Consider the following 20,592-nt stretch of genomic DNA (forward strand, 5'->3'; position numbering starts at 1 on the left):
GGGAGGGGTGTGGGGCGCGGGGCAGGAAGAAGTGACCCTCGGAAGGAGGGGGATGGTGCGGGGGAAGTATGGGGGTGATGGGCAGGGGAAATAGCCTCCCAGGCAGATGCCTGCCTTCATTTCATGAATGCTTGGAGTGCCTGCCCTGGGCTGAGAGCCCATGGACCACTCTGCCCTTGGCCTTGGCAGGAGTCACGGCCAAAACCTGTAAGTAGAACCGGCTCCAGAGCTGGCTGCCTGGGGACAGATCCAATTCTCAGAGGGGACAGATCCAATTCTTGGAGGGGACGGATCCAGTTCTTGGAGGGCACAGCAGGCTTGGAAGGAACGAACATTTCTGATGCTAACTGAACTGAATCACGAGCCCAACTGGGCCTGTTGACCATGTGACTGGCGTGGCCTTGGCCTGTGTAGACCGCATCCTTCGCACTCACCATCTCTGTGGGCAGGCAGCCGGGGAAGCCGTGGGTCATGCGTTCACCGCGTGCTGCTCTGCCCTTGGGGAACATCCGCTGAGACTCCAGCCAGTGCACACACACAACGCCAGGGGTCAAGGGCATGAAACAGAAGGTGGCAAGGCGCAGAGAAGAAGAGCATGACCCACGGTCAGACTCCCCTGGTCAAATCCTGCCGGGCTCTTACTGGCTGTGTGACCGTGAGCAGGTTAGTCAGCCTTTCTGAAGTTTTGTTCCTTGTCTTTTAGTGGGGATAATAACAGAACCTACCTAATGGGGTGTAGGGGGGGCTTTGAGGATAAATTAAGACAACTGTGTTTAGCACAGAAGCCAGTGCCAAAGCCACAGTAAACACCGTGTGTGTGTGTTTTCCCATCCATACAACAAGAAGGCTGGGCATGACGTGTGGGTTGTCTACACACGCTGTTGCAGTGTGGCCCCAGAAGGTGGAATCTGGGTCAGAGGATGGAGCTGCAAATTTCCTAAAGAGGAGCTGTTTAAAAAAACATGGCGGGGGTGGGGGGTGTTGTGTGTTTGTATATAAGTGTATTTACGTGTAATATATGTGCGTACACACACACACACACACACACACACACACACACACACAGAATCCTCCCTCCATATCCATAGGTTCTACATCTGCAGATTCAACCAACCACGGATTGAAAATATCTGAAGGAAAAAAAAGTCTCAAAAAGCAAAACTTTATAACTTGCCATACCCTGCCAACTCTTTACATAGCATTTACTTTGTATTTACAACTATTTACATAAAAGTTATGACCAACCTAGATAGCATAATGAAAAGCATAGAGATTACTTTGCCAACAAAGGTCCGTCTAGTCAAGGCTATGGTTTTTCCTGTGGTCATGTATGGATGCGAGAGTTGGACTGTGAAGAAGGCTGAGTGCCGAAGAATTGATGCTTTTGAACTGTGGTGTTGGAGAAGACTCTTGAGAGTCCCTTGGACTGCAAGGAGATCCAACCAGTCCATTCTGAAGGAGATCAGCCCTGGGTGTTCTTTGGAAGAAATGATGCTAAAGCTGAAACTCCAGTATTTTGGCCACCTCATGCAAAGAGCTGACTCATTGGAAAAGACTCTGATGCTGGGAGGGATTGGGGGCAGAAGGAAAAGAGGACGACAGAGGATGAGATGGCTGGATGGCATCACCGACTTGATGGATGTGAGTTTGAGTGAACTCTGGGAGTTGGTGGTGGACAGGGAGGCCTGGCGTGCTACGAATCATGGGGTCGCAAAGAGTCGGACATAACTGAGCAACTGAACTGACATAGCATTTACATCATATTATCATAAGTAATGCAGAGATGATTTAAAGTACATGGGAGGATGTGTATAAGTTATACGCAAATAACACACCATGTGATATAAGGGATTTAAACACTGATGATTTATATACCTATGAGTGTCCTGGAAGGAGTCCCCCTTGGATGGCGAGGGACAACTACATATATATACTTCTGAAGGTGTATCTACTATGCAAAACTATATAATATATCTATTTTGGTAAAAGATACCAATGAACTGTTATGAGTAGCTACTTCTAGAGAGATGACTAGGAGTGGAAGCAATGGTAGTTTTAGGCAAATTTAGCTTCATGTCTTGTTTGAATTTTTATATCATTAAAGTGTCCTTGGTTTGCTTATATAACTACAAAAGACTTTAAAAATATATAAATGTCTCCATTGAATCCCCCAGCAGTGGAAGGAGTTCAGGCAGACCCAAGGCAGCACTGTAGAGGCACCAGAATCTGAAAGGATTTGGACAGAACCTTCTAGTTTCAAGATCTCTGCACTAAGTGATAATCCAGAGAGGCACAGGAACATTCCATAGGACACTGTGCTTTTTCGGCTACTGTAAATTAAGGGACCCCTCCGCGGGCCTGCCAATCCCTTCCCGAACCTCAGAGACTCCCTCTTCTACGATCCTACCCCCGGTTCCCAGCTCCAGGTACGCGAGAATTTGCACCTCTGCAAAACTAGAAACTGCAAAGGCCCAAAAGTCAAAGCCTTCACAGGACATGCCAAGAACCTATTCTAGAATCGCTCCTGGCTTTCAATCATAAAGATAAAACCGTTTAACTAGTCAAGAAAAGCTGCGGGCCTGAAGGGAAGCTGGGTGCAGGCTCTGGGCAGGGTGGGGATCGGAGCCTGTTACTTTGCAGTCTTAGGCAGCCCTTCCAACAGGCCTCCCTGCAGGTGACTGGGAAGCAGGGCCACTGATGTGGGCTCTAGAAACGCAGCTCCTAGGCGCCGTGCAGCCTCCGGCCTCAGCTGTCACCTCCCGGGCGCACATGCACAGGCAGCGGGCCCATCTCCAGTCACTGCACGCACCCTCCCACCTCCCTGGGCACCAGGCGCTCACCTCTGCTCCAGGGAGGGCCTGAGCAGGGCTGCCTGTCAGGAAGACTACTCCACCTTTCAGAGCGGGAAGGGAAGTATCCAAATGCTACTCCACGCGGGGCTTATGGGAACAGACTGCTATCACCTTCAACTGGGAGGCACTTGACAGAATTGCAAGATTCCAATTATTTCATATTTAGTCATCTGCATAAGTAAACTGGTTCTGTGACACTAGACGAGCCATCCAGGCCCCTAAACTGCAATCAATAGAACACAGAACATCACTTTCATTGATCTAAATGGCAACGCATGAAAATGGCCCTCTCTCAATCTTCAGTGAAAAAAATGATGTATGCTTCCTATTTGTTCTCCAGCCTATGGAATTTATATGTACTGTATCTGAAGCCTTTGATATTTTCCAAAGAGTCATGTTACAGCTATTACCTGAATAAACAATGCAAGTCTCCTTTTACAGCCTGGGAGAATAGCTTGTCTCTTCTCTGCTCATGATTACTTCTATGGAGATAGGCAATTCTGGAGTACTATGCAGCCCTTAAAAATGAGGCAGGTCTACTCTGTATTGAGATTCAGAAAGATCACCAAGAAAGACTGTTATATGATAAAAGAAAAATGCAGAATAGACATGCTACCGTTTATGGGGGGGAGGGCGTAGTTATAGAACACATTAACTTATATTTTTTGTAAATGCACAGAGTATCTTTGGCAGGAAACTCAATAAAACTAGTGAACAGTGGTTGACACAGGAAGGGAATCTGAGTATCTGGGGGCATAAAAAAACAGAGAAAGAAACTTTCCTTTTATATCCCAGCCTTTTTTTTAAAGCTTTAATGAGGCATAACTGACAGAGATTATATATATTTAAGGTGTACAATGTTTACCACCATCAATACATCCATCATCTCACACAGTTACCATCTGTGTGCATGTATAATGGGAATATTTAAGATCTACTGTCTTAGCAAATTTCACGATCCAGTCTCTTTAATCTTTTAAATTCTATACCATGATTTTTTAAATACAGGGAGTCTAGAAAAATGGTACAGATGAACCTATGTGCAGGGCAGGAATACAGACACAGATGTACAGAATGGACTTGTGGACACAGGAGGGGTAACAGGGAGGGTGGGACGAACTGGGAGAGTAGCTCTGACATATAAATACATTATCACGTGTAAAACAGCTAGCAGGAAGCTACTGCATAGCACAGAGAGCTGAGCTCGGCGCTCTGTGGTGACCTGGAGGGGTGGGATGGGGGGTGGAAGGGAAGCTCGAGAGGGAGGGGATGCATATATGTATAGTTGACTCACTTGGTTGCACAGCAGACACTAACATAGCATCGCAAAGCAATTATACTCTAATAATAAAAATAATAAGAGTTGAAAAAATAAAATTTATTTAAAATAAATAAAAATTCACTCACAGTTCTGATGTCTCAAAAGATGGGGTGCAGTGATACAGTGCCTACCCCGTAAGGCTCTGCACTCTCTGCGTCCTGCTCTTTCTCTCTGTCACAGTTCTCTTCAGGAAGTGAGCCACCTTTCTCAACTTAGCTACATTTGAGTTTTAAGGTCAAACAGACCTTACTCCACAAAGAGGCAGAACATCATCACTATGAAAAGGGGTTCTGTCGACCAGAGTTAGACCTGGCGGCACGCGCTGGCCAAAGCGCAGCACTCTGTCCCCGTGTCTGCAGGATGAACCAACGCTCACCTTCACCTCTGCCCATGGAGGGTGACCTGCAGTGAGTACCTCATGGCTGTGTGCACTTCGGGGTTGAGTCGGAAAGGACAGCTCTGCAGAGTCCTGCCTTCATGCCCGCTACCTACTAGCCACCAACACAGTACAAGCGTTTGAAGACAAGAGAGTGTAAGGACAGAATAAGCTCAACAAATCACACACTCTTCCCCACTTCCTGAGGACACATTTTTCACTAGTTATATTAATGGATGTAGTTTTGGTATCTATTTCATCTTCGGGTCCGACTGAACATAAATGATTTACAGCATAAACGACGCAATGAAATTCTCAATGGTCTACACAAACAAATCAACAAGCTGAAAAAAATCCCTGTGAATTCTCTAAGTTCATTAAAGTAAAAAACCCATCTAGATTGTCCTTTATCATCTTTCCATCCAGGTTCTGAACATAGCTTGAGAGCAAGGCGAGAAATTCCTTTTTTGGGAGCCCACACAGATGGAACAAATGGAAGGTGTACATCAGAAAGGTATGTTGGTGCTCGGCCCTGAAGCCACTTTTTTTCAGTCTGTCGCATCTCAGAAGCCATGTGGAGGAAAAGCACGTGTGCAGGCAAAAGCAGTACAAAGACAAGACTGAGGTTCAAGCAGGGGGCTCACACGGGTGTCTCCGAAATCCTCAGTAACATGGCCAGGGCACCCGAGCCCTGGGCACAGCTTTTGGAAATGGATGCACAATAACCTATCAAGATTTCCCTTCCCAACCATCTTATGTGCAATGGCCTCATCTGATTTCATCCAACACTGGACACTCATCTCTGATACTTGATCAATCTTGCTGAGAGCTAAATAAATGTTCACTCGTGGTGCTCAGAGCCCCTGGAGACATTGCCATGTCATGCCAATTTTGGGATCCCAGGGCAGCACATGGCTCGGGGCAGCATGTGGAAAAGAAATTCTCCATACTGCTAAACAAAATCGTAGCTATTGATGAAAATTCTGAAGGTCAAGGGCTCAAGGATATCTGGTCCCTTTTTAATCACTGGAGCTCTGTAAGAAATGTCCAAAAGACTCAATGATCATGTATGTACTGAGAACTTGTATATGTCAAGTGGTAAGTAATGCAAACGCAAAGGCAGCTGCCACTCTCAAACAGGTCAGAAAAAGAAAAAAAAAAAAGAAAATGAGGAAAGAGTCACATGCACTAAAACATTAGCAATGGGAAGGATGTTTTGTTGTACTATTTGCAACTTTTCAATAGATTTGAAAATTTTCAAACTAAAAAGACTGGATGGAGTACGGGGAAAAGCAGAATGAAAGGTGTAATGAATTGTATTTCAGGCAACCAGACAGTTGGAGAGGAAGTATTTTATGGAAGAATTTCTGTTATGAGTGAAAATTAGAAAATTACCATATGACACCTGTTAATAAAATCATAGCTCAAGGCAACAGTCATCAGTGGATACTCTGACCAGTAGGTGGGAGTCTGGTGGGCAATGTAACATGGAGGCCACACCCCTGACTCCAGGGACCCATCACAGCTTCACATACAGTGGGAGCCGGGACACCTGTGCCTATGGACAAGACGCAGCAGAATGGGCACAACATGACCTCCGAAGCGCTTCTGCCAGATGGTGAGTCTGTGTCTAACCATCAGCTGACCTAGATCTAACTCCCAGCCTCACTGGGAACATGGGGGCCAGAGGAGCAAGTCAGATACCACGACTGGGAATCAACAGGCCAAATCCAGAATGTGAGACACCCTTTAGGACAAGTTTCTCAAAGGAAAAAAAAAATCAATGGCATGGGAGAAAAAAAGAGGCGGGTGTGGGGTGGGGATGGCTGCAGAATGAGAGAGACTAAAGACATCTGATGACTACATACAGGTGAGGACCTTGATTTGCCCTTTTTGTTATACAATCAACCATAAAAAGATATCGAGACAATGGAAGTGCTCGTGAATATACTCTGGCTATCAGATGACATTAAGGAACCATTATTAATTTTGATAGGCGTGATAATGGAAGGATGGCTAATAAACAAAAACAGTCCCTATCAGTTAACAAAAATTATCTTCAACAGGAACGGAAGGAGGGAGGAGGGCAATGACATTTTAATATGTTGTCGAGCACCTCTGCTCATCCTTGGCCTCATAAAGGATAAAGGATTTTTCATGCCCACAGTATACCATTATATATACCTAGCCCAGCACCTCCCCATCTCTTTCAAGACTTGGGGGCACTTAATAACAGCTGAATAGAAAACTGGGGTTGGACAAATGAGACTGCTTGTGGCCGCTGGTGATAGCTCAGGGTCCTTGGCAGCTCTAAGCTGGGCCCCAAAGGCCCACCTATATCCTGCACACAGCACACCAGTGGGCAGGCTCCAGCTAACCCACCTTCGGTGACATCTTTCTAAGAAACTGACTTCTATGGGGATGGACAGCTTGGAACAGAGCTACTTTTTTTTTTTTTTTTTGGAACAGAGCTACTTTAAAGAGGACAAAACACAGGTCTGCAACTGTGCTCACAGATCTAGGAGCCTGGCGGCTCTGAATTTTTTGCCTTTCACACTTTGGTAGCCTAATAAGAATTAACTACTCGCTGCTAACAAGAAGGTAAAGAGACTCCAGTATGGCAATGACACCGAGGGAGAGGACAGAAGCCCTTTAGTATTCTTGGAACATCTCTGCCATTAAAAAAAAAAAAAAAGCAAGAGGGAAAGAGAGAAGGAGGAGGGAAGGGGGCAACCTCAGGACCAGCACACGGGCTGTTCTACCGCCATCTTGATGTCCTTGACGCGTGCAGATGGTGTGGAAGTGGCTGGCACCAGAACAGCCCATGAGAAGGAATGAGCGGCCAATGGAGATTTATGTGAGGAGAGTGAGATGGACAAGGTAAAATTGTCAGGAGGAGTTGTTAGAAAGTAAAATATATTGTGACAATTCCACTCCTGCCGTTCATCAATAAACTGACAGATCATTTAGTGTCAATTAGGAGTGATAGATGGACAAGTCCCCATGATCCTGGGCCAAAATTAATGGCTGGGAGGGAGAAGGTGATTGAAAATGACGGCTGACATTGAGAGCAAAGTCCTGAAAGTCCCCGAGGGGCCATTACTTGCCTCATTCCCTTGCAGATCAATGCAGGGACAAACCCAAAAACAGATACTTTGAGACAAAACTTAATCAGACTACCTTTCCTTTCTCTCTTTCCCAAGTCTGGCTGACTCTTGTTCAGCTCTATTCCCCACTGGGTACAAGTGCCCCACCTCGGACAACTTCAGAGCCAAGGCCAGCCTGGCTCCAAGATGGATTCTTTGGCATAGCTATGTCTGGGGTGCCGGGAGAGGGAACAGGCAGTGACTCCAGGCCTTGGGCCATTCCTGAATACAGCTCTTTCCTAAGTGGCTCAGGGGTGAGTATTTGGGTTCCAGCAGCCAACAGCTCTGACCAGGGAGGTGGGCAACACATGCCCTGCTTTCTAGCTTGGACAGGTTTATGCAAATAAAACAAAGGTATCCCAGAAATTCACACCCCTGTGGCTGTGGGCTGTGAGCCTCTCAGTAAACAGCCTCTTTCCCGTTTCCCACTGGGACAACACAGACCTCTCTAAGCCTCACCTTCCTTCTCCCCACCTTGTACTACCCAATATGGTTGGTGTAATGCACAGGTAAGGTGCAGCTATGGACTGAATCTTTATGGCCCCCCAAATTCAAATGTTGAAACCCTAATCCCCAATTCAATGGTGTTTGAAGGTGGGGCCTTTGGGAACTAATTGGAGTTAGATGAGGTCATGAGGGTGGAGCCCCCATGATGGGATTAGTGCCCTCATAAAATAAGGAAGAGACATGATATCTCTGTGCGCGCACGCACCAAGGAAGGCCATGTGATCCCAGCCATGCTGGCATCCAGATCTCAAAATTCTAGCCTCCAGCACTGTGAGAAATAAATGTTTGCTATTTAAACCACCCTGATTATGAGACTGTTGTAGAAGCCTGAGCTGACTGAGACGGGTGCCTAGCACATCCCTAAAGAATTTAAGGGCACGCTATTTTTAGTGTGACTTCTCTGCTCTAACCAGACTGACAATCTGGTAACTACTTCCCACCCCCAACACTTACACCTACACTAATCCTTTCCCATGATCCTCTTTGTACACCAGAATTCCCCCAGCTTGACCCCCAGCTCCTCTTCAAGGCACTCCTTGACCACGGTGATTACTCTCCTCTGACGTCACATTATAGAGGTTGAGCCACTCCATTGGTTTCTCACTTACGATGTGCTCCAGGCAATCCTGGTTTTTATGCATGAAAATGCCTCATCTCCCCAGCTGGAACCCAAGTTCTTGTGGGGCAGAAAGCCTACTGATACTCTGGACTCCCTGGGGTGCCTGCAAATAGCAGGAGTTCATGCTTCCAGCTTCATGGGGCAGACCTTCCGCGCAGCCCAGCAACTGCCTCTCTTACGGCTGGCTGATCCCCTTTCCTCTTCCTGCTTCCAATCTGTTCTGCTAGGCTCCAGATCCCAGCTCTTCTTTGCTCAAACAAGTTTAACACTCAAGTTTGCCCTCCCACTTTGAAAAAAAGAAGGGGAGAAAAAGAGGTCAATTAAAAATGAAGTAGCCCCCAATTCCCTACTTCCCTCAGCCTTTCTTGATAACTTACAGGCCTTTCCAAACCCCCTCTTGCCCTGAAGGAAAAAATGTCCCTGCCTCTTCCTGTCTAAGGTTAGTTAGCCTTTCTTGGAAGGTTTATCCCATCCCTCAGGATGCTATTTCTTCACACCACCTCCCTTTCATCTATAATCACTCTTTGCCAGGCATTACACACACGAGGCTCAACACAGATTCCTCCTTCCAAATACCGTCCCACCTGTGTCTGTGCCTTCTCAGCATAGGAGCCTGTACCACTGTTCCCAACCCCTCACTTCCATCTTCCTCTTCCACATGTTGTAACTGACTCTGGCCCCAACACAAATCACTGTAATCACTTTCTCAAAGGCCCCTAGTAATCTCCTGACAGCCAAATCCAAGGCTCTGTCCTTGTCTTCTATTTGTACAGATGGCTCAAATTGCAACTGCTTTTCAACCTCTCTCCTAGACTCCTACACTGAGGAAATGATCTATATTCTCTGCCACCGGCTCCCAAGTCAAGTCTTTCTGCCTTCCTCATCTGATGACACCACTACCCAACTGGTCACCGAGATCAGGCACCTTGCAATGACCTTAAACTCTGCCCTCTGCCCTGTACCCAACCAATGGCACTTCTGTTAACTCTTTCTCCAAAATGTCTCCAAATCTTCTTCCTGTCCATGTTCACACCACTGCCTTGGTTCAGGCTCTTCATACAGAGTATCACCTCCTCAATAGATCTGCCAGTTTCCAGACTTCTAGTCCCACACTGACACAGTAAATAACCCACCAGAACTACTGATCTCATCATTCATGTGTTCAATAAATAGTCACTGAGAGCTTATTATGGACTGGCACTGTCTGAGGGACCTGGGGGTATGTGATCAAGTGTTAAATCTCCTCTCATAGAGCTAACAAGACAGTAGAGAGAAAAAGACAATACGTGTATGTGTGTTTACACATATGCGGGCTTCCCTGGTGGCTCAGATGGTAATGAGTCTGCCTGCAATCCAGGAGATCTGGGTTCTATCCCTGGGCTGGGAAGATACCCTGGAGAGGGGAATGGCTACCCACTCCATTTTTGCCTGGAGAATTCCATGGACAGAAGAACCTGGCAGGCTACAGTCCATGGGGTAGCAAAGAGTCTGAGCAACACACGACTGAGTAACTAACACACACACACACCACACACATGTATATGGACATATGTCAGGTGGTGACTCTCCCAGGGGGAGGTGGGGGACAGTGATAAAGGGTGCTATATACAGCGAGGTCACATGGAGCCTGGGAAGCCATGGGAAAGACTGTGCGGTTTACTTTTGGGGGGAGATGCCCCTGGAGGGTTCTGAGCTGTTACAAGTGAAATGACCTCGCCTGTGCTGTAAAGAGGTCATTCTGGCTCCTGCAGTTGAGACTGAAAAAGGCAGAGGTAGGCAGGGAGGAGGGCCTGGCTCGAGTCAGCGCCAGGAATGATGCTGGCAGTGAAGACAACAGGTGTGCTTGAAGTTTAGAATGAACATGGTTTGCTGATGGACTGAACCTGAGTGGAGACGCAAGAGTCCAGCATGATCCCAAAGTTCAGAGTCTGAGTGAAAGGAAAGGTGGGGCCCATTTATGGAGACCTGAGGGGGCTTGGGGAGGTGCAGGCTAGGGGAAAGGGTGGAAGTGGGGGAAGGCGCAGAAATTAAGAGGACCAATTTGGATACATTTTCTTGGCAAAACTTGGCAAAACTCTATTAATCTTTGCCCTGCTTCATTCCGCATTCCAAGGCCAAATTGCCTGTTACTCCAGGTGTTTCTTAACTTCCTACTTTTGCTTTCCAGTCCCCTGTAATGAAAAGGACATCTTTTTTGGGTGTTAGTTCTAAAAGGTCTTGTAGGTCTTCATAAAACTGTTCAACTTCAGCTTCTTCAGCATTACTGGTTGGGGCACAGACTTGGATAACTGTGATATTGAATGGTTTGCCTTGGAGACGAATAGAGATCATTCTGTCGTTTATGAGATTGCATCCAAGTACTGCATTTCGGATTCTTTTGTTGACCATGATGGCTACTCCATTTCTTCTGAGGGATTCCTGCCCGCAGTAGTAGATATAACGGTCATCTGAGTTAAATTCACCCATTCCAGTCCATTTTAGTTCGCTGATTCCTAGAATGTCGACGTTCATAGCAAACACCCTCTCGAACAACACAAGAGAAGACTCTACACATGGACATCACCAGATGGTCAATGTCAAAATCAGATTGATTATATTCTTTGCAGCCAAAGATGGAGAAGCTCTATACAGTCAACAAAAACAAGACCAGGAGCTGACTGTGGCTCAGATCATGAGCTCCTTATTGCCAAATTCAGACTTAAATTGAAGAAAGTAGGGAAAACCGCTAGAACATTCAGGTATGAACTAAATCAAATCCCTTATGATTATACAGTGGAAGTGAGAAATAGATTTAAGGGCCTAGATCTGATAGATAGAGTGCCTGATGAACTATGGATGGAGGTTCGTGACACTGTACAGGAGACAGGGATCAAGACCATCCTCATGGAAAAGAAATGCAAAAAAGCAAAATGGCTGTCTGGGGAGGCCTTACAAATAGCTGTGAAAAGAAGAGAGGCGAAAAGCAAAGGAGAAAAGGAAAGATATAAGCATCTGAATGCAGAGTTCCAAAGAATAGCAAGAAGAGATAAGAAAGCCTTCTTCAGTGATCAATGCAAAGAAATAGAGGAAAACAACAGAATGGGAAAGACTAGAGATCTCCTCAAGAAAATTAGAGATACCAAGGGAACATTTCATGCAAAGATGGGCTTGATAAAGGACAGAAATGGTATGGACCTAACAGAAGCAGAAGATATTAAGAAGAGGTGGCAAGAATGCACAGAAGAACTGTACAAAAAAGATCTTCACGACCCAGATAATCATGATGATGTGATCACTAATCTAGCGCCAGACATCTTGGAAAGTGAAGTCAAGTTGGCCTTAGAAAGCATCACTACGAACAAAGCTAGTGGAGGTGATGGAATTCCAGTTGAGCTCTTTCAAATCCTGAAAGATGATGCTGTGAAAGTGCTGCACTCAATATGCCAACAAATTTGGAAAACTCAGCAGTGGCCACAGGACTGGAAAAGGTCAGTTTTCATTCCAATCCCAAAGAAAGGCAATGCCAAAGAATGCTCAAACTACCACACAATTGCACTCATCTCACATGCTAGTAAAGTCATGCTCAAAATTCTCCAAGTCAGGCTTCAGCAATACATGAACCGTGAACTCCCTGATGTTCAAGTTGGTTTTAGAAAAGGCAGAGGAACCAGAGATCAAATTGCCAAGATCCGCTGGATCATGGAAAAAGCAAGAGAGTTCCAGAAAAACATCTCTTTCTGCTTGATTGACTATGCCAAAGCCTTTGACTGTGTGGATCACAATAAACTGTGGAAAATTCTGAAAGAGATGGGAATACCAGACCACCTGACCTGCCTCTTGAAAAATCTGTATGCAGGTCAGGAAGCAACAGTTAGAACTGAACATGGAACAACAGACTGGTTCCAAATAGGAAAAGGAGTACGTCAAGACTGTATATTGTCACTCTGTTTATTTTACTTCTATGCAGAGTACATCATGAGAAACGCTGGGCTGGAAGAAACACAAGCTGGAATCAAGATTACCGGGAGAAATATCAGTAACGTCAGATATGCAGATGATACCACCCTTATGGCAGAAAGTGAAGAGGAACTAAAAAGCCTCTTGATGAGAGTGAAAGAGGAGAGTGAAAAAGTTGGCTTAAAGCTCAACATTCAGAAAATGAAGATCATGGCATCTGGTCCCATCACTTCATGGGAAATAGATGGGGAAACAGTAGAAACAGTGTCAGACTTTATTTTGGGGGGCTCCAAAATCACTGCAGATGGTGACTGCAGCCAAGAAATTAAAAGACGCTTACTCCTTGGAAGAAAAGTTATGACCAACCTAGATAGCATATTCAAAAGCAGAGACATTACTTTGCCGACTAAAGTCTGTCTAGTCAAGGCTATGGTTTTCCCTGTGGTCAAGTATGGATGTGAGAGTTGGACTGTGAAGAAGGCTGAGCGCCCAAGAATTGATGCTTTTGAACTGTGGTGTTGGAGAAGACTCTTGAGAGTCCCTTGGACTGCAAGGAGATCCAACCAGTCCTTTCTGAAGGAGATCAACCCTGGGATTTCTTTGGAAGGAATGATGCTAAAGCTGAAGTTCCAGTACTTTGGCCACTTCATGCGAAGAGTTGACTCATTGGAAAAGAGTCTGATGCTGGGAGGGATTCGGGGCAGGAGGAGAAGGGGACGGCCGAGGATGAGATGGCTGGATGGCATCACGGACTCGATGGACGTGAGTCTGAGTGAACTCCGGGAGTTGGTGATGGACAGGGAGGCCTGGCGTGCTGGGATTCATGGGGTAGCAAAGAGTCGGACACGACTGAGCGACTGAACTGAACTGAACTGAACTGAATTTGGATACATTAGGACTGAGTTGCACATTCAAGTAGAAAGGAGGTGTGGATGGCTAGATGCTCAGTGGAAGGATTGGGCTAGAGACACAAACTCTGTGCAAGGGTCATCAGTGTGCAGGTGATGGGAGAACACCCAGGACTGAATGGAGATTATGCCAAGAGTGAGCGCTGACAGAGAAGAGGAGGCTGGTGGATAAGCCCTGGGCACACTGCCATTGAGTGGTCAGGACTGGGTCATGGACCAAGGAAGCCGAACAAGGAAATCCTTTGAAAAGTAACACAGGAAATGGAAAAGTGCCTCCCTCCCAGGAGAAACTGATCTGATCTGGAAAAATCTTTAATATATTCATTGAGGACTTAACATGAGATTCCCTTTTTTTTTTCTCCTCTAAGAAGCAGATATAGGATTTGTCTCATTTCCATATTTCAAAATAAATTCCAGATAATACGAACACAAGAATCCCCTAATAACTTAGTAGCTTCTCACTAGAACTTCTCACTCCTCTTCTTGTACTTGGTTAACGTGAAAAACGGAGAAGGCAGTGGCACCCCACTCCAGTACTCTCGCCTGGCAAATCCCATGGACAGAGGAGCCTGGTAGGCTGCAGTCCATGGGGTTGCTAGGAGTCGGACACGACTGAGTGACTTCACTTTCACTTTATACTTTCATGCATTGAAGAAGGAAATGGCAACCCACTCCAGTGTTCTTGTCTGGAGAATCCCAGGGACAGGGGAAGCCTGGTGGGCTGCTGTCTATGGGGTCGCACAGAGTCGGACACGACTGAAGCAACTTAGCAGTAGCAGCAACATGAAAAAGGAGTGTTATGTTCGGCAAGGAGCAGTGTGGTACTTAATGATATATGAATAGAAAGACCACTGGAACAGAATCATGAGTCCAGAAGTAGACCCAGGCACATGAACAGAAGTAGGCCATAGAGAAGGTGGGAAAGGATGCATTTTCAAATAAATGATGCTGGGACAAAAGTCATTTAGAAAAAGGAAATAAAACTGGATCCATACCTCATACTATACACCAGAATTAATTTCACATGGATGAGAGATCTAATTTTTTAAATGTAGATCTACATACCAATGTTCTCTTATGTCAGTCTCCCAATGCAAATGAAAAAGAAAATGGGACTTAATCAAACTTACAAGCTTTTGCACAGTAAAGGAAACTATGACCAAAATGAAAAGACAACCCACAAATGGAAGAAAATATTTGCAAACAATGTGACTGACATGAGCTTAATTTCCAAAATACACAAACAGCTCATATAACTCAACAACAAAAAACCAAACAACCCAATCAAAAAAGTGGGCAGAAGACCTAAATAGACATTTATCCAGAGAAGACAAACAGATGGCCAGTAGGCACATGAACAGATGCTCAACATCACTAATTATTAGAGAAATGCAAATCAAAACTACAAGGAGGTACCACCTTATGCCAGACGGTGAGAACGGCCATCATTAAAAAGTCTACAAACAATAAGTGCTGGAAAGGGTGTGGCGAATAGGGAACTCTTTGACACTGTTGATGGGAATGAAGAATACAGTATGGAGGCTCCTCAGAAAACTAAAAACAGAATTACCATGTGATCTGGCAGTCCTGCTCCTGGGCATATTCACAGACAAAGCTGTAGTTCAGAAAGATACACAGCAGCGCTCTTCACAATAGCCAAGACAGGGAAACAACCTCTGTCCATCAGCAGAGGAGTGGATAAAGAAGCCGTGGCACTTACATATGATGGAAAATTACTCAGCCACAGAAAGAATGAAATAACGCTATTTGTAGCAACATGGCTGTAACTGGAGACGATCATACGAAGTGAAGTTAGAAAAAGAAAGACAAATATCATATGGTATCACTTACATGCAGAATCTAAAATACGACTCAAATGAACCCATCTATGAAATGGAAAGAGAATCAGGGACATAAAAACTAAAATCGCAGTTGCCAAAGGGGCGGGGGGCGGGAGAGGGGTGCGGTGGGAGTTTGGGATTATCAGACTGGTATACACAACAAGGTCCTACTGTACAGCACAGGGAACTATATTCAATATCCTGGGATAAATTATAGTGGAAAAGAATATGAAAAAGAAGTGTATATACATGTAAAACTGAGTCACTTTGCTGTACAGCAGTAATTAACACAACATTGTAAATCAACTATACTTCAATTAAAAATAAATAAATAAAATGTAGGTTTATAACGTGGTCATGTTCCAAGAAAGCGTGATCTATAAAAACAGGTGGGTGTGCACTTATGGTCAACTGAGCTTTGGCGAGGGATGCACGAATATACAATGGAGAAAAGCTGATTTCTTCAACAAGGGGCGATGGGAAAACTCGATAGCTACATGTGAACGAATGAAATTACAACATTCTCTAATACCATATACAAAAATAAAGTCAAAATGGATTAAAGACAGGAATGTAAGACCGGATACTATAAAACTCACAGAGGAAAACATAGGCAGAACACCCTGACACAAAATTGCAGCAATGCTTTTTTTTGGATCTCCTAAAGCAAAGGAAATAAAAGCAAAAATAAACAAAAGGGGACCTAATTAAACTTAAAAGTTCTTGCACAGAAAAGGAGACCATAAACAAAATGAAAAGACAACATACTGAATGGGAGGAAATATTTGCAAATGACAGGACCAATAAGCAGTTAATATACAACACATATAAACAGCTCATATAACTCAACATAAAAAACCCCATCAAACAACTCAATTAAAAAATGGGTGGAAGAACTAAACAGATACTTTTTTCAAAGAGGAAATGCAGATGGCCAACAGGCACATCAAAAGATGCTAGATATCACTAACCATCAGGGAAATGCAAATCAAAACCACAGTGAGATACCACCTCATACCTGTCAGAACAGCTATCATCATCAAAAAAAAAAAAACAAAAACAAAAACAAAAAGGAACACAAACAATAAATGTTAGTAAGGATGTGGAGAAAAGGAAACCCTATACACTGTTGGTGGGAAGATACATTGGTGCAGGCACTGTGGGAAACTGTGAAGGTTTCTAAAAAACACAAAAAAATGGAACTACTATATGACCCAGCAACTACACTCCTGGGTATATACACAAAAAACAAAAACACCAATTTGAAAAGATACATGCACCCCAATGTTCAAAGCAGCATTATTTACAATTGCCAAAATATGGAAGCAACCTAAATGTCCATCAACAAAGTGAATGGATTAAGAAGAAATGGTGTACACACACACACACACACACACACACACACACACAGAGATACAGAATGGAATACTATTCAGTCACAAAAAGAATACAATTTTGTCATTTGTAGTGACACAGATGGCCTTGTAGGGCATTATGCTAAGTGAAGTAAGTCAGGCAGAGGAAGACAAATACTGTAGATTTCACTTACAAGTGGATTCTAAAAAAAATACAACAAACTAGTGAACATAACAAAAAAGAAGCAGACTCACAGAGAACAAGCTAGTGGTTACCAGTGGGGATGGCGGTGAGGAAGGGCAACATAGGGTAGGGGGGTGGGAGGTAAAACTCTTGGGTGTAAGACAGGTTCAAGGATGTTTACACAACACAGGGGCATATAGTCACTATTCTATAATAATTATAATGGAAAGAAACCTTTAAAATTGCATAAAAAGCAGAGGACTGGCCTGTGGGCCACAGTTTGCTAAGTCTTAGTATATATAAACAAATAAGGATACATTAAAAATGTTGTATATATACTTATTTATTTTGCAGAAAGAAGTACGTATAGGAAGGGTAAACCAGAAACTAATAAAGAAGTTACCCATAGGAGACGGATAGAAATGAGGCGAAAGGAATGAGGATGCGAGTAGGATATCTCTGAGTATATTTTTCTATACCATTTTGAGACAATAAAAAGTATACAGTACCATTTGTTCTTGCCGAAAACCTTTAATTTGAATCTAATCATGAGGAATCAATCAGCAAAATCCAGAGTGTGAGACATTCTACAACTGACCTGGATTCCTCAAAAAAGTCAATACAGTGGGTGAAGGTATGGTAGCGGGGAAGGGGAGCTGGAAATATTTTAAAGAATAAAAGATCCTGAAAAGAGATACAACTATCAACACAATATATGAACTCTGATGGGATCCTGGAACTACAAAAGACATTTTGGAGACAACCGAGGAAATTGAGACTATATTTTAAATATTATTAAATCATGAAATTTCTTAGATGTGACAATTATACGGTGATTATTTGGAGAATGTCAGTCTTTAGAGATTCACGCTAGAGTGTTCAGAGATTAAATATCATGATGATTGTATCTTGTCTTCAAATGCTTCATGAGAGAAGAAAGCATATGTATGGTGTGTGTCTATGCTTAGAGGTGGGGAGAGGAACAGAGGAGGAAGAGGGGAACACTGGAAAAAAATATTTTTGATAATGCTATTTTCAAGGCAACAATTGCTGAAAGAAATTCAGAACAAAAGTAATACCTATTCTTTGAGAAAAGGAAATTCCTCTCCAGAGTTTATCTTTAGTTAAACTATATTGTTGGCCAAGTACAGCAAATATATATACATATATATGTGTATTGGTTTACCATTCATCTAAGACTTAGTATAAGGAAACTGAAGACCAAATGATTTGTAATCCAGCAGTAACTAACAGGCAATTCCAATCTGTTTAGAAAAGTAACTTAAAGAAGAGCACCGAATGTCAAAATATGGATGAACTTTTAAAACATTATGCCAAGTGAAAGAAGCCCCTCATAAAAGACCACATAATACAGTAAGTCCCCAACATAAGAACCTTCAAGTTGCAGACTTTCAAAGATGCCAACGTGTGTGCCAGTCCCTGTATGCCAGCTGCTGAACCGTGCTACTGTATTTTTCAAGGTACTATATTGTAAGATTAAAAATGTTTTATTTTTTTTGGTTTTTCATGTATGCATTATTTGTGTAAAAAGTGTTATAAACCTGTTACAGTACAGTACTATACAGCTGACTGTTGGGTGCGTACCTAGGCTAACTCTGTTGGACTTCTGAACAAGCTCTCAGAATGGAACTCGCCCATATGCAGTGGACTTACGCTATATAATTCCATTTACATGAAATGTCCAAAGACAGCAAATCAGAGAGTCAGAAAACAGATTGGCAGTTGTCTAGGGCAGGGGAGCTTGGGGGGAAAAGGGCAGTGATTGCTAATGGGTATGGGGTGAGCAGGGGTGATGATAAATATGGTCTGAAAGTGACTGCAGTGGTGATAGTATAACTCTGAGTAAACTAGGGAAAGTGAAGCCGCTCAGTCGTGTCCCACTCTTTGCGACCCCATGGACTGTAGCCTACTGGGCTCCTCCGTCTATGGAATTTTCCTGGCAAAGGTACTGGAGTGGGTTGCCATTTCCTTCTCCAGAGGATCTTCCTGACACAGGGATCAAACCCAGGTCTACCTGCATTGCAGGCAGACGCTTTATCCTCTGAGCCACTAGGGAAGCTAGTGAGTATACTAAGAATGACTCAACTGTACGTTTCCAATGGGTGAACTGTCAGGTATAGGAATTACATCTCAACAAAGCTGTTATAAGAAAACAGAAGAACAACACAGAAACACAGCCCACCCCGCCCCACCCTGAGATGCTGGCACTCACTTGGAAACCTTCACGGAGTCCTCTGCCCAGCGTCCTTGCCGGCGGGGTGGCTTGGGAGGGGGAACCTGCAAGGGACAGAAGCCAACAAAACAGTCACTCAACATCACCGTTTCAGCAAACTGGGGCCAAGGTTAAGGTCACCTAAACCGACCTTCAACCTACCAAAAGCTTCTGAGTTTAAGTACAATACTATGAAACCTGGGTGTTTTCATACCTTTCATACCAGGAGGGCGGTCTGGCACTGTCAACTGAAAGCCCTAGAAATGCTCACACTTTCTGAGCCAACAATTCTAACCCCAGGAATTTATCCCAAGGAAATAATCAGAGAGAAATGTAATGTTATTTTTTTTAATATAGTGAATAACTAGAAACAATCAAGCGGGTTAGTCGCTCAGTCATGTCTGACTCTTTGCGACCCCATGGACTGTAGCCCACCAGGTTCCTCTGTCCACGGGATTCTCCAGGCAAGAATATTGGAGTGGGTTGCTATGTCCTTCTCCAAGGGATCTTTTCCACCCAGGGATTGAACTCAGGTCTCTTGCACTGTGGGCAGATTCTTTACTGTCTGAGCCACCAGGGAAGCCCTCAGAAACAATCAAAATGGACATCAATAAGGAATTAAGTAAATCGTGAAATACACACGTGAAAAGTCTATACAATAATGAGAAACTTAAAAAAGAATAATGATATGAGTTAATGATATAAATGTTATATAATGTTACATTATGATATAAATGTTAACTTTTTGAAACATATTGTAAAACAGTAGGTACATGCTTCTGATTTTGTGAAAGAAAATCACATACATAATATCATACATGATTGAGAGGAAATCCAGCGATAGAATTAAGGCAATTTTTCTTTTTTCTTATGTGTGCATTTTCTAATTCTCTCTTTTTTTTTTTTTTACCAGTCAACTTATACCACTTTTATAAACATAAAAGTAATAAAATAAAAGTATAAGAGACAGGCTTGCTTCAAAGATACAAACTCAATTGGTGGGTTAAAAATCTACTTATGTGGGCAGGAAGCATTCACTTGCAATAGATACATCCAGAAACCCAAGTCCAGGAATTCTTGTCTAACTATTTCAACTAAAAATACCACAGTGGGAATTGACCAGTCTACTGAAATACTCACATTGGACAAAAGAGCAAAAGCCTTTCCTATTTTGAATGACCCAGGACTCATCTAGGACTGCTGAGTTACCAATTTTCTATTTTCCAAGAACCTCACGTAATCATAACTGCTGTTTTGAGTCTGAGGAGATTCTTAGATAAGTGGACTAAAATGGTGGTTGACAACCTTTTTCTA

The 20,592-nt window shown here is 43.7% G+C and overlaps 1 protein-coding gene across 5 annotated transcripts in view; it reads right to left on the reverse strand.

Annotated features, from left to right (window-relative positions):
* The window catches only part of IFT43 (intraflagellar transport 43), a 114,507-nt gene that overhangs the window by 43,937 nt on the left and 49,978 nt on the right, over positions 1-20,592 (reverse strand). For all 5 annotated transcript variants that reach the window (XM_013967334.2, XM_018053936.1, XM_018053935.1 and 2 more), the window contains one exon: positions 19,279-19,343. In XM_013967334.2, coding sequence (XP_013822788.1) covers positions 19,279-19,343 — 65 coding nt within the window. The remainder of the gene's footprint in view (positions 1-19,278; positions 19,344-20,592) is intronic.

This window comes from Capra hircus, chromosome 10 (genome assembly GCF_001704415.2).
Source record: "Capra hircus breed San Clemente chromosome 10, ASM170441v1, whole genome shotgun sequence".
In the NCBI taxonomy this organism is placed as follows: Eukaryota; Metazoa; Chordata; class Mammalia; order Artiodactyla; family Bovidae; genus Capra; species Capra hircus.